Source organism: Plectrocnemia conspersa, unplaced genomic scaffold (assembly GCF_051122295.1).
Source record: "Plectrocnemia conspersa isolate PC_06_02 unplaced genomic scaffold, ASM5112229v1 ptg000002l, whole genome shotgun sequence".
NCBI classification, from domain to species: Eukaryota; Metazoa; Arthropoda; class Insecta; order Trichoptera; family Polycentropodidae; genus Plectrocnemia; species Plectrocnemia conspersa.
The window spans coordinates 8,816,839-8,832,616 of record NW_028277166.1 but is presented as its reverse complement, the minus strand read 5'-3'; the positions used below and the strand labels follow the sequence as shown (position 1 = coordinate 8,832,616).

The 15,778-nt window shown below is 25.8% G+C and overlaps 1 protein-coding gene across 1 annotated transcript; it reads left to right on the top strand.

Moving 5' to 3' along the window:
* Window positions 1-7,496: 7,496 nt before the first annotated feature.
* On the top strand, window positions 7,497-10,028 carry LOC148237545 (facilitated trehalose transporter Tret1-like). Its single transcript, XM_088205824.1, has 2 exons — window positions 7,497-7,644; window positions 8,584-10,028. The coding sequence occupies exons 1-2, from the start codon at window positions 7,572-7,574 to the stop codon at window positions 9,930-9,932; spliced, it is 1,422 nt and encodes a 473-aa protein (XP_088061950.1). The 5' UTR covers window positions 7,497-7,571; the 3' UTR covers window positions 9,933-10,028.
* Window positions 10,029-15,778: the final 5,750 nt, after the last annotated feature.

Genomic DNA, 15,778 nt, shown 5'->3' with positions numbered 1-15,778 from the left:
TATTTATTATATATATTTGTATGTTTATATGTATACATGTGTATTACTTGCGTACATATGTGTATTTACAAATTTTATAAAATATTGAGGATTGATGATCACAGAAATAGAAAGTTTGATACCCATGTCATAATAATATAAATATAAACTAATTTATATTAAGTCTCATGATAAGATAAGACAGGAGAAAAATCTTTTTGTATCAAATTCATTATGCTAAGTATTCTTAAAAAATGATTATCACCCAAAACTGGTCAGACAACTGTAAGACGTTGATTCTAAAAATTCCCCTATTAGATCTGACTTAAATATTTTTTTTAGAGATAAAATCTGAGTATCATAGGAAAGAAGGTAAAAAGATGATCAAATATGTATCGCATGAACTTACAGAAAAGCAAAAGAGCAACGTTTTGAAGTCTTACGTTAGTTCTCAAAAATAATTAAAAATCGTTTTTAAAGATAATAATTACCTGCGATAATAAATAGATTATCAATGATAACCAATAGGGATTTAGACAATGATTAGACAAAAAAAAGATGCAAAATATGTTCCAAAATCGAGTTTAAACCATTAAAAAATTTTTTTCGGGCAAAACTATTACATCAAAATCATATTGTATGGAAATTTAAACCATGCTCCAATACCCATAAACCATAATCCCAAAATTCCGGTGGTGAAATTTGGCTCTTAATTTAATTACTTATGCTAGAGTTTTTTGAGTTATCGTATATTTAAAATAATATTGATAAATTCACAATATTAAAAATTTAACTGTAGTTGTTACAATTTAGAATATCGAAAGCTTTTATGTAAAAATTTTGTTGAATAATTTGTAGCTATTAGCATAATAAATAATCACAATATATCTGTGCCAATAAATCATATGTGTGTACTATAACCACAATCAAAATTTATATATTAAAATCAAAAAAACATTTGAACTACCCTATGCCAACAAATAAGAACCGTTCAAGAATATCAGGTTAATACGAAGGAACGATTCGCTAAATTCAAGAGTTAAAATATTAGACGGTCGTATGTTCTACATCAACTGTAACCACTTTTACACTCAATTGAAAATTTGTATTCTCCCCATCAATGAGCCAGCGGCGTACCATGGAATAAATTGATTAATATATAAATTTAAATTCATCAATATATTAACATGTATGAATGAAATTGAATCGTTAACAAGAAAATAATATTTTTTTATAAGACACGCATGGCCTACATAATACGTTATATTTTTACAAGAAAAATCCTGAGAAATTTGATACATTTATATATCTTATAATCTTGAGATATTATGTTACGACAGTGAGCTATAATAAAACCTTAAATTTGTGATGGAAATTACTTCTGACATTTTTACGGTAGTATTGTAAATTTATGTTAACATTTTAAGCTAACACAAACTCTTTTCAAATGTTTCTATGTTAATAGTTTATTTAAGATTTTTAGAAACATATATTTATTTATATTAAAATTATTCATTAGATTGCCTAATATTATAAAATAATGAATAAAATTATTGTTAATATTATATTCATATTTTAAAAACATAAGCTAATTAGTTACATATTTATGTATTTATTGCACATCTTTAGCAATGTGTTACAACTGTGTAAACACAATCAATAACTACTAAATAAGTAATGAGACACCAGATTAAAATCAAAATCTGTAAATCAGTGACATTTATAATATATGTCAATATAAATTACCTAGTTAGATTTTTTATTTGTCAACAAAAATTATAAGAATCTAATCTTTTATGATTTATTGGAATATTAATTATGTATAATAATAATAATCATTAATTTTAATCTTCTAGACATAATTTAAATTTAAAATAATTATATGGGATTCGAACCTTGGTCTTTGATGTATTTGTATCGACTTTTGAGCAATAAATGATTAATTTCTATATTTTTAATTTAATGTTGAAACTCAAAAATTATCATTTAGGATAATTTATTCTCATCACGAGCCGCCACTGCGCCTCTGAACTGTCGTCGGGTAATTTCGAATTTCGAAGCGCTAGCTAGGATGTGTGCAGAACACAATCGTAGCCTGGCAGTGCGGGGTGTGTTAGGTATTCATTTTTTTATTGTTCCGAACGAAGTAACCTTTCTCGGGAAAATTTCACTTTCGGATGAGCACACTGTATTGTTTTATGCGGGAATATTTTTCCGCTCCATCGATTCGCGCAATAATCCACGTCGGGAAAGCTACACCGCAATATAAATAATTGACGGGGAAAAAGATGGGAAAAAATATAACGGCGTATTATTATTTTATAATGCCTTCTTCGCCCATACGCTCGTTTTTCTTTTACGACGGGAAAAAACATTGTGTATTCTCAGTGTGTGTATATATGTGTTTTTTTAAATATCAAATTCAAGCTATGACAAAACAAGTACTTGTACACTCAATAAGATGAATAATTGATATTGTTTTATTTAAGACTGATATATTAGTGTATTACTTACATAAAATTTAAATTGCTGAAGCTTTTCCCATTATTTTTTAACAATAAAAAACATTTCTTCTAATTTTTATTTACATAAAATTAAAAGCTTGTTTATTTTGCAGAAATATTTGTATTGAATCACTAGAAATATTATTAGTAGTGCTATGACGTAAAGTAAATAGGCTTATATTGAAAATTAACATGAAACTGTCAATAAATATGTAATTCATATGATTGCTTATTTAGATGGTTTCGCATATTTAATGCTAATGAGTCATGATTGTATTTTCCAAAAAATTTTATTGAGGTCTACATATGCATCTAACATTGGAAGTAAAGATACGTCATTCGCTTAAAAATTCCATATGTAAATCGCTCAAAAATAAATACACAAAAATTGTGTCATTAAAGTGACGCAAAATTGCTAATACGAACCGATAAAGTTTGAGATGCGAGCTAATACTTTTCTATTTTAATTTGAGTCTCTATATGCATTTAAAATTAAAATCAATGGTTGATTATTCATCAGATAAGTTTCTATATAAATCGCTTAAAAATAAATTCACATAAAAATCGTATTTAAAAAATATGTTTAATAGCTATTACAAACCAGATAAAGTCTGAGATGCGAGCTAGTATTTTTCGATTTTAATTTGAGTTTCCATATGCATTTATCATTGTCATTCAGCTTATGATTACCTTTGTTAATCGCTCAAAAATAAATACACAACAAAAATACACGTTAAAAAATCAATACGAATATGTAAAAAACTTTTTTATTTTTTTTAGTATGATTTTTATTTACATCTAAAATTAAAATCAAGGATTAATCATATAGCATATGTAAATTGTTCAAAAATTGATACACAAGAAATCTGCCATTAAAAAATTACACAAAATAATATAAATATAAGATGCGATAGCTAGTATTTTTCTATTTGTATTGTAAATAACTCTTTATATGCTTCTAACATTAAAATCTAGACTTGATAATCCAGCAGATATTTTCTCATATAAATCGCACAAAAATATTTATCTCAGTGTAATTAAACCAAATATTGCGGTAATATCATATTTTTTGGTATTAAAGTAACACATTTCAAACTTCTTAAATATCTTGATAAAACACAGGTCTTTTAATCATATTTGGAATTATTCAATTTATCACCATGGCAGTTTTGCTTGTGTATGAAAAAGCGTATATTTTTTCAACGTAGACGGGTTACGGGCGCCGAAAAGCAAATTTATAATAAGAAAAAAATGCAACGCAAGGGTGTTGGGGGTATAAAAATTCACATCACACGCGATTCCACAATTTGAAATTGGATAAATTGATAGAGGCAGTACGGCTGCCAGCGCCTGGGGCAAGAGTGCTCCTCCAGTACCACACTAAGAGGAATTTTCAGATTCATTTTTTCTCTCTCTCACTCTCTCGCTCTCCTTTCTTCGTTTGGAACGCAACCCCCCGTGGGGAGTTGTCCCCTGACGTGGAACTGTTTGATTCCATAGTGAAGTCACGTGCGGAATGTGAACATTGGTTGTAAATTCGCTAAAGAACATGTTCAGGCTGATTGGTCAGGTTGTAAAATAAGCATGACAAAGGACGTGTCGGAAAAGCGTGGGCAAACACTAAACGTATTGCGCTAACGAACGATGTTACAAAAAAAAAAAACATAGAGGAAGTGGATTTATATTGTGTTTATTTAATGATAATTAAAATTTAAAACAAGATTTTTGACTCAAAGAATAAATGTAACATCATACGCTAATTTTAGTTTCCAATAGTTTAATTTTAACATCATGATTTATTTGACCTTCACTTTTGTAGTATTTGTAACTACCTACATATCTAATTATTTAAAAATGTGCCACTTTCCTACATATCTAATTATTTAAAAATGTAACTAGTTCCTTATGGCAATTTATACAAAGTGAACTATTACGTATTTAACAAACATGTAAACATATATATAAAATTTAAATATGTGCTATGTAATAATACATGTTTAATGTGAATGTTAAGTGCTTAACAAGCACATTGGTTAAAAATAATATTTTTTAAGAACGATAAATTTGCTTTCAGTTATCGACTGTGTTTATATGAACAATTTTTAATAACATTGGAAGGCTTTGAGCGAGATATACTTAGTGGATCTTCATTAAAAATGCCATGGAAAGCTACTGCAAAAATAATAAATACAATATATCATACTTCATTTTTAACCGTTTTGAATATGGACTTTCGTTTTATATTGTAGCGATTACTATATACTTAAATAAATGAGATAAAACACTGCAGGTAAGCATTTTTGAGTCCTTTGGAAAAACAGTGGATTAATTTTATTTAAAAAAAATCTTAAAAGATGGGTAAAAAAATGTATTTTATCTTACAAAAGCGATGCATTATTAATTTAAATAAATTAATAAAAACAGTACAAAAAACTTTGACATATTAAATTTTGGTTACTGAAATTTTTTGTTACGAATTTTTAGGCAATACTGTACTTTATGGACATTGAAACCGCAGAAGCTTTGAGATATTAGTTAATTCGTAAGCTGACACTTTTATACTACTAACTGTATAGCCAAAATTTGCTCCGTTGAAAAAACTTTTTCAAAATCCCGTTTTTTTTATAGAATATTGCACTTTAAAATTAAATTTGCTAACTGTCAATTTAATACTACTATTTACATTGAAAAAAATTGACCCAATTGAAAAATTTTATTGTAAGCGTTGCTTGAGATTTTTTTAAAGAATAAAACCATTTGTACCATAAAATCTCAAAAGCTTTGATTTATATTATTTCTTAATTGTCAATTATAAACCACTATTTGTATTAAAAAATGTAACCTAATAAAAAAAGTTGTGATTGTAAACTATTTAATAAATCCATAAAAGTGTTTTTTCTAGAGAATATTATACTTTTTTACTTTAAAACCCCAAAACTTTGAGATTTATGGTTAATTAATTACATATGAATTTTATTCTATCTGTATTGTAAAAACTTTTTGTTAACAGCAATAAAATAAAATTTAAAACTATTTATTAATCGCAGTAAAATATTATTAAAAACTATTTATTAACCTTATCAAAACCGTTTTTTTACAGAATACTGCACTTAAAAGCTACAAAAGCTTTGAGATGTATAGTTAATTTTTTAACTGTCATTTTTTACTACTATTTTTATTGAAAAAAATTTACCCAATGGAAAAAATTAATTATAAAATATTTAATAAACTCAATTAAAAATTGTAGCAAATATTTTACAGAATATTGCACTTTTTATACCTTAGAATCTCAAAACCTTAAATGTATCAATTGTCAAATAAACTCCACTATTTGTATCAAAAAAATGTAACCTAATAAAAGAAAAACTTGATTGTAAACAATTTAATAAACTCTATAAAAAATTATAGTGATTTTTTTACAGAATATTATACTTTTTTTACTTTAAAACCCTAAAAGCTTTGAGATTTATAGTTAATTCATTACCTGTCAATTTTATACTACTATCTGTATTGCATAAATTTAACTGGTTAAAAAAACATTTTGTTAATGGCAATAAAATAAAATTGAAAACAATTTATTAACTGCAGTAAAATAAATATAGCGTTTTTTTTTTTATGAAATATTGTGCTTTTTGTACTCCAATATTCCTCAAACTTGAAGATTTATTGCTAATTTGATACCTGTAGTTCTACACTAGTATCTGTTTTACATAAATTTACCATAATAAAAAAACTTTAAGATAATGTAATAAGCTAAAAAAGTAGCGAACATTTTTACATATTATTGTATCTGTTAATTTAGAACTCTTTAAATAAATTAAGAAGATTATCATATTTTTTTGATAAATATTTATGTTATATTTACCAGATCGGCTTCCGAGGGCAGAGAAATAAAAATGAAGAGGCGGTGCAAAAAGGATTGCGCCGATTCTGACCGCGTACTTGTTGGCAAATATTTTAATACTACATTCTAAATCTAATATATCATTTTTCTCACATTTTTTATGTTTTGGAAGAAGCGTGTATTAAAAAATACGAGATTTGCCGATACCTAATTAAAAAAAACTGTAGAAAAAAATGTGTTAATTTTTTTAATTTTGTAAAAAAAATAAAAATTGTTGTAGTGGTATTTAAATATGTATGGCTTTCGTAAAGCTTAGTTTTTTGTATTTTTTTGCAAATAATTTAATATTTATTTATTGTTTATTGTATGTTTATTGAAATGTCGGAATCTACGCCTTAGGTTTTATTAAAAAAATACATTTACTCATGTTAACAATATAGAAATATTCCCGGTAGACAAATCATAGTTAATCCCTAGCTCTTATATTATAAAATGCCACAGGCGATGTATAATATTGTTTAATTTACATTATCTTTATCCTAAATTGTCCGCACCGGCGTTGTGCAGTTATAAAATTCTACAAAATACTTACTTACTCAAGTGTGTCAATAAGATATCAGATATCTCAAAGTTTGCTATCTATAAACTGTTAACAGCTGCGTATTACGGTTTAATTTGCTTTGTTAACAAAATAACTTAATGTAGAATAGGTAAAAGGAAGCAAAGATTCACTAATTCAATATTATATTTTGTAAAAAAAATAATACAATAATGATCTATACTAAATTTTGTACCGTGATTTTTGATGCTCATTAATATACTTTATACTATAATTTATTAATAAAATAAACTTTTGTGTAAATCATATAGTAGCTTAACGATGGTTAGCCAAAAAGTGTTTGTGTTACGTATTATATTTGATTTAATGAAGGTTAAAATTAATCATTTAAATTATGGTATGCTTTATAGCGTTACATTTCAAAATATTTATTATAATGAAATAAACATTCCAAACCTTAATTAAGTAAATGTGTTTAGATTTCATATTAAATATGAAAGTAATGCACATTACTTTCACAATACAAGCAATACGCAGTGTAGCGAAACGAATGACACACACTTAGGAAAACTGTATTCGCTTAAGGTCGCTCCTAGTATTTAAAAAATAATTTTACAACCTCGTGCTTAGTTTGACACACTGAGCCACTAAGTGCAGTCAAGTCTAACATTTAATATTATAAATAATGATTTTTAATTCGATAATAAATTTTAAAAAGATAGCAAAGTATAAATATTTAATATTTGTTAGCGTTGCATGTAAGTAGATGTGTTTTAATATATAAATTATTTTTAACTGATTATTATTAATATTTAAAAAATATGTTTAGATGTGTTTATTATATATTTATAAAAAAATGTTGTTAATATATATATATGGTATCAACAATTCTGTTATAAAGATCTAAATGAGTCATAATCCTAGAGAGTCACATCTGTATAAATATTTTATTCATATAGTCACCAAAAATATATTATTTTGGGTTAAATTAATTGTGTATAAAATTTTATGATAAAAATAATTATTATTGTAAATAAAAAATATTTTTACTTTATTTTCATTCCATATTTGTATTAATTTTTAGATTAGTTTATTTAATAATTTTTAAGGATGATCATAGAATTTTTCCAAATATTTTTTTATTAATGATCTTCTCCATATTTGCATGATTGCAATCATTTTTATCGCGTACTAAAATTATTTATTACAGAAAACTACATTTTTTATTATAACAATTTTATATTAAAATACCTAAGATTTTGGAGCACATTTTTAATTTTAATAGTTTTTTGTCTATAGTAGTTTTTACATTTTCTATGCATACTTTAAATATAATAAAATTTATAACTATTATTATTAAATTTAATTTAATGTATTACAATCTACTAATATTAATATTATAAATGAAATTACAAATATTTCCGTGCAATTTTTATAAAGCAAAACCATTCAAAAAATAAAATCAAAAAAATAAGAGAAAGTTTCTAAAATCATTTTTAGCATTTTTATTGTATATTGTAAAACATACCTTTGTGTCCTTATCTTATTAACATTGTATTGATTAAGATCGTTGACATGTCTGTGTTTAATCTTCTCAACGTATTTCATAACCTGTATTATTTTTTTCAAGTATTTTACATCGCATCTTGATATGTGTAAAAAAATTGTTAGTATATGTATATTTTTTTTAATTTCAGGTTCATTTGCTTTCTTATCAATCGGAACAGCAACAGCATGGGCGTCTCCTTCATTTGTCAAGCTGACTTCAAAAGATTCTCCTATACCAATGTCCAACGATGAGATGTCATGGACTGCTTCTTTTTTAGCCATTGGTGGTCTCACAGCATCCATCCCATATTCTTATTTATTAAATAAAATTGGTAGAAAACCAATGATAATCCTTGTTTCGATATTTTACATCGCTGGATGGTTCACAATGATCTTTGCTGAATCAATACTCCATTTATATATTGCAAGATATTTTCTAGGAGCTGGAGTTGGATGCACTTTTGCTTCAATTCCAGTTTTTATCGGTGAAGTTGTTGAGACTAGCATAAGAGGCGCAATTGTCACTGCTTTAAGCTTATCTTCAATACTCGGATCTGTTTTAACTTATGGCATTGGACCTTTAATACCTTTTCAATTATTAAATATAATATCCATCGGATTTCCAGTTCTAATGTTAATCTGTTTTATTTTTATGCCTGAGACACCTTATTTTTTATTAAAAAATGGAGATTACGATGGAGCTGTTACTAATTTAATGAAGTTCAGAGGGTGTGAGTTTACTGATGAAGTAGACGAAGAGCTGAAGTACATACAACAGTTTTTAGAAGAAACTAAGAGTAATAATTTTTTTGATTCTTTAAAAGAATTAGCTCATAAAAAATCTAGAAAAGCGATCATCATAATTACAGTTTTGCTTATTGGACAACAGGCGAGTGGTCTATGCGCCATGTCAAATTTTATGGAATCTCTGTTTAATGAAATCGAATTACCTATCGAATCTAATATTGCTGTACTCATATGTGAAATTTTAGCTATAATTCCTATAATTGGATCTAGTGTACTAATGGACAGCTTTGGTAGAAAGCCGTTATATACAATCTCTTGTATAATTTGCATAATAGCAAATATTTTCTTAGGTTTATTTTATATGTTTAAAGCCAATGGTGATCTGGATTCAACCTATTCTTGGATTCCAATGGTGTCTGTATTTATTATAAGAATGGGATATGAAGTGGGTTTATCCGCAGTTCCTATGGTCGTTACCAGTGAGATTTTATCTTTCAACATTAAGGGTTTAGTCAGTGCTTACTTTGCTTTTGTGCAAGGTTCTGCTATGGCAATAGTTTTAAAAATATTTCAAATTGTGAAGGACGAAACGGGTCAACACAATACTCATTGGATTTTTGCTATAAGTGTATTTCTGACTATGTTATTTATTTTGTACTATATGCCTGAGACTAAAAACAAATCTTTGGCCGAAATACAAAGAGATTTTGATACTAAACATGAAGAGAAGATGAATAAATCTGTGATATAGTTAATCGTTTGTATTATTACTTTAGCGGTATTATTTATGAATTTATTGTATTATATAATATACTTTACGTAATAAAAAACCTATTTATAAAATAAATTTGCGATTTTTTTTATCAAATCTAATATTATGGCAAAGTAAGGTATTTGTTATTTGCCTAAAAAATTGGGTGTTATATTTGCACACGACGTGTAAAAATTATACGCATATAATACGAGCAAACGTGAAAATCTTATTTCACGGTACGCGGTCTTATTTATCGATAATTTATATCACACGCGTGTGTATACTAAGACACACTTATACATATGTGTAAAATAATGATGGTAATGTATGTAGGTTACCCTTGATACATGATTCAACGGACGACATTGATTCATTTATTGCCATTGAAAGTTACTCTTACAGAACTATAAAAAAACTAGGTGTTTCATTGAACTCTGGCAATCGAATCGCAATTATCTTTTTGCGTATAATAAATAAATCATATATGTTTGATAAGTAAATAAGTATTGTGCAAATATTTTTTTTTAATATAATAATATTCATTGCTCTAAAATATATATTATGAATATACATATCAATGGTCTAAGTGTAAATTAGCTAATAAAATACTTTGATAATGCTTTTTTCTTGCAACATGTATATTATATATACTCTCACTTTTAAAATAGCAATATATAAAAAAGTAATATAGATGTCACCGTTAACACTTACTTTGTAAGTATTCATTATATCAGATTGACTTACTCAGTTGGTCAATCAAAGATTTATTAAAAATAAAAAATTAAAAAAATGAATATGGCTTTAATTCGTTAAACATTAAATTTTTACGAATATTTTTAAATGTTTTACAATCGCTGCATATTTTTACAACGCTGTATAAGAAATAGTAGGTCCATGCAAGATGTTTGAGAATATGCAAATTTTCTTATATAGCTATTAATAAATGCCGGAAGTATTTGAATCGCAACAAAATAATAATGATTTTATAAACTATTATAATTGACCTTATCTATAATTTGGTACTATAATAACTAAATTAATAATAAAAAAAAAAGTATCCACTTCGCGTGGGAATTAAAAGATTATAAAAATGTATTAAAGCTTTTCACCAGAGTTTTTTTTCACCATAAATTTTCAACAAACAAAAAAAGCAAGCATGGTCGATTTTACATTTCATGGTATGTGATTTTTAAAAAGTTTTTTCAATAATAATGTATCTACTAATATGTAATATAAAATGTTTAACCATTTTTAAAGTTATTATATATTTTAATTACTATCATTAATATAATTTAGATGCTTGAATATTGGCAAAAAAATATTACAAAAATAAAAACATTACAGATATTTAAGATATCTACAATAGTACACTGTATTATTATTTTTACATACTATATAATATAAATATTTTTTTTTTAAATTAAAAAAATTAAATTTCTCGAACATTTTCAAGAAAATTCGATACATCAAAAACAAGCAAAATGTCTAGATTTAATACAGTGTATCTTTAAATGATTTAGTTAGTTTAAATTAAGACGTTTTAAAAATAAAATATTGCGATAATAATTGTTAATGAAATGATATCTCTGTTATCTTACTAATGTACAGATTCTATTGCTGTAATTATTTTAAATGACATGTAAATACACTTACGGTAAAAAGGTATTTTTATTGAATTGAGTTAGAGCAACTCTTAAGTAACATTTATTAAATGCTTAATAAACATTGTAAAGGAAAGCAAATACATTTGCGCTCTACTACGCTTAAGCATATTTCCTCAATTTTATTGGGCAGTTCTTTATTTTGGGATTATTTTGAGATTTCTTATATGTTTTGAAATTTAACCCAATGATTCATCTAAGCAATGCAAGTAAACGCATTTTTATAGATTCGCTTTTAACTAGAGAAATCCGACTCCTCAATAATATGTCTCTTATATTGTTGTGGCGGTAGATAAATAAATGTACACATAACCTGATATCTTACAAACCATTTATTTTATTTTGACACATTGAAATACGCCAAAGGCAGACGAGTTACATTATCCGTTCGGCGTATAATACAGAGGTGGGGAATCGAACTGGCAAGGATGAAATACACGTATTTTTGCGTGGTCGTCCTCCCGGCGGTTGCCTAGCTACCGCATCTCCTAGGATCCATAATGGCCGCCACCGTGCCAATTGTACGGGGACGAAGCGAAAAAATGGAAATAAAATTTCCGAGAATACAACCCTTTGGGGTTTATTGCGTTTCATTTTTCCGACCAACCGCTCCTAGTGCGAGCTCCGAATTTTTTATTGGTGCCCATATCAAAGCGTAATGGTTCGTTGCTATTTAATTTGGCGATTTCTTAATATATAAATTTTAATCTGCTCGAAATGATATTTATAGTAAAATATATGTATAAAAAGAAAATACGCTTGTGTGTGTGTTGAAGTAAAAAGGGGTTTTCATAGCTTTCCCGCTTTTCTAAGTCGGCAAGACGCGTGCACATATCGCGTTACCGACGCTTGAATAAATTGCTAAAGGCATTGGGCCCTTGCTGTGGGGAAGGTTTTCTAAACACAACTTTATGTATATATTATACATGTATTATACATACTTATAAAATATAATTGAAATAAATTTATATCGTTGATAAAGAGCGAATCAGAAGAATTAAAATGTACAGTTAACTAGCAAATTTTATGTCACCAAGAAATTATATCTGTGACAAATTTCAGTTGCATAAATAATTCTTAGCTTGATTTATGAATATTGACAATTATTTATTTTAATGCGGGTAAAGTCATAATTTATAAAAATATTAAACAACATATTTTATTTGTATTATTATGATTGATAGTAAAATAAAATTTATTTCAAGTATTAATTTTATTAATTTTATTAATTTTCTTATTGTTGTGACGCTTATATTTTTTTAATGCTTGTATTTGTTTTCTGTTATGGTCGTTTCAATATTTTTTACAGCTACGTGTGACGGTATAAGTATTATTGTATTATTTTTTTACATATTTTGTTTAATGACCATTTAAAAATCGCAAATCCTACGATAAATTTTAATTTCAAAAAAACTATACGTTTGAAGAATTATTGTATAATTTTAAATTTAAATAAACTTTTCCTTGCGGAAAAAGTGCTATTAAATTTAATCCCAGTTTAATAACATTTATAAAAAAAATTACACAATACCATAAAACTTGATAAAAATGTCTTCTATTATTTATAAAAATATTTTTATTCAAAATAATTTTACTTATTTTTTTAAAACAGATTGTCGATTTTATAATATTAAGTACATAAAGTTACTACCTGAGTTTATAATTTATTTAGTTTTACTTTTTATGCTTTATATTTATAAAGAAAAAGTTAGTGAAAACATATTAGAAACAAAGATTAATTTTTCCACAATGAAGCTATATGTTATTAAAATAATTGTGGTAGGTTTTTCAAATCTCGTAGTTATTTGTTATTAATTATTATATTCAATGACCAATATATTACTTCAATATCCTATGATTAACAAAGCTCTATATTTAAAAAAATATCATATAAATGTGTATTTACATATAGAAAAATGCTACACATTACCATAAAAAAATATTTAAAATAATACAGTTACAAAAATAATAAAATCTGTTCATTTTAAATAATTTACAGATAGTAAATTTTGTAATATTTTTATTTTTAATTCATATAAGATATTCTCTATTATTAAATTCCTAACTTAAGTTTGTAATAAAAACATATTTAAGTGATTTGTTTTTATAAAGGAAAAGTTAATAAAAAAACTCTGAGAAAAATATTAAAATATTTTTCCTACAAAGTAGTTTTGTGCTAATTTAAGATTTGTATTTAATTTATTTTAAAATACATAGTTTTTTGTCAAAAATGATTTTATTAAATTATCATTTTAAAATCAGATTTTCAAATATTAAATCTACTTTACAAATAGCTATATATTTATTAAATAAACGTATAAATGTATTTTAATATACATTTATAGTTCGTGTAAATTTATTAAATATATGGTAAAAAAAGATAAATAAATTTAATCCTATTAAAATAGCACACATTGCAAAATTTAAAGGCAATTACATAACTTTATGTAATTGCCTTAAAATATTACAGTTTTGAAACTTTTAACATTTAAATAAGATTACAAATATTCATTTATATTTTTGAGTGATTTTATTATAAGAAAAATGCTAATTTATGTGTTATATTAAATTAAAATCATAAAAATGCAGTTAAAATTCATGTAAAATAGTTTAAAATTGGCCAATGAGTTTATATGTGACTATAAATATTTAAATAAAATTTATTTTATGTATATTTTTCCATATCTATTGTATTTATATATACAGTAGCGTTAAGAACGCATCATCTATAAAATCATTACATTTTATATACAACTAAGGATTTATTATATATTCTTTCAAACTCTTTCAATATAAATTAAAATAATAAACGTAAAAAGAAAATTAAAATCTATAATACACTAAGAGCTTAATTTAGTCATTTACTTAAAAAGTCTTTGAAATTCATTATTTAATTCTTAGGAATCATGAAATAAAAAAATATTTTAAAATCGTTTATTACTACTAATAAACAGTAATTAATAAATAATATTATTTTGGCATATAGATCACTTCTATAAGTTTTGCTTGCTCGTTTTGAAATATTCTCATAATGATAGCCCAAATAAATTATATTAGTTTAATTAAGGACCACACTAGAGGCAGTCAAAGATTTTTTCCCACTTTTTTTTCATATTTTGAAATATTTTTTGAATTGATCTAAGATAAAAAAATGTTTACTATTTTCGTCCACGTGCGTTTTATTACATAAATAATCCAGAACAGTTTTATTATCAACCACCTTCACAATTTTATTGATTAAGTGGATACCTTCCAATCCGGAATATAAGAAGCACCATCAGATAATTTTTCTCTCTGGATTTCGCACAGTTGCCTGAAGACATTTTTTACTGTATCTTTCACCACCTTGATGATAAATATAGTGCACCCTATCTAACACATTTACATTTATTTTACTCTCACCAAAAAGTGCCTTTTCTTACGGTTTTACTTATTATTTAAGAGATGATTTTTATATTTGCTATTAATCTGAAGATTTTAGTCTTCGCAAGCTAATATATTAATAATAAAATTGTATTGTTGTAGAATTACATACTTTTATCTAGATTTTATTTATTATTTTTGTAGGATAGCTTTGAGAAGTTCACGGAATACACAAAAAGTTTTTCATGATATCTTACATTACATTGCTTATGAATACGCTGTGCGCCTTTTCATACGCAACAGTGTAATAAAATTCACATTACCGAGAAAAAAGATTGACATACACTGCACTCACGTTTATGTTCGCACATATGCGGAGGGCATAAAGCAAGTATTGATCTAGGCAAGAGTTCGAGCCAGACTCTTCTCACATGTGTACCACATATACGTACGATACTACCTATGTTTTGCTATATATATTTACATAAAACTGTCACAATATGTTATAGCGAATTATATGCGAAAAAATATTATAACATAACGCCAGAGAGAATATTCGGAGAGATATGACGTATGTGGAAGTTTTTATAACATATGTACATGTAGGATTGTATTTGTGTGTGTGGGCTTTTTTATAATGTGACAAAACCGTTTGGCACTCCGGCGAACATTGTTGACAGGATGTTGGCAAACTTAAAGTGAAAACTTGGTTTCACACGAAAAGTTGCTTCTATCAGTTTATTGATACAGTATGGCGCAAAGTTTGGCAAAAGTTTGCCATTTTGGAAGAAACTCGCAGCCCTGCTTTGAAAGGCTTAT

What these genes read in the sequence shown, in the direction of transcription:
- LOC148237545 (XM_088205824.1), top strand. Translation starts at nt 7,572, where the DNA reads ATGATTTTTAATTCGATAATAAATTTTAAAAAGATAGCAAAGTATAAA. An exon ending in AATATTTGTTAGCGTTGCAT is followed by an intron (nt 7,645 to 8,583) that starts GTAAGTAGATGT and finishes TTTTAATTTCAG; the next exon opens with GTTCATTTGCTTTCTTATCA.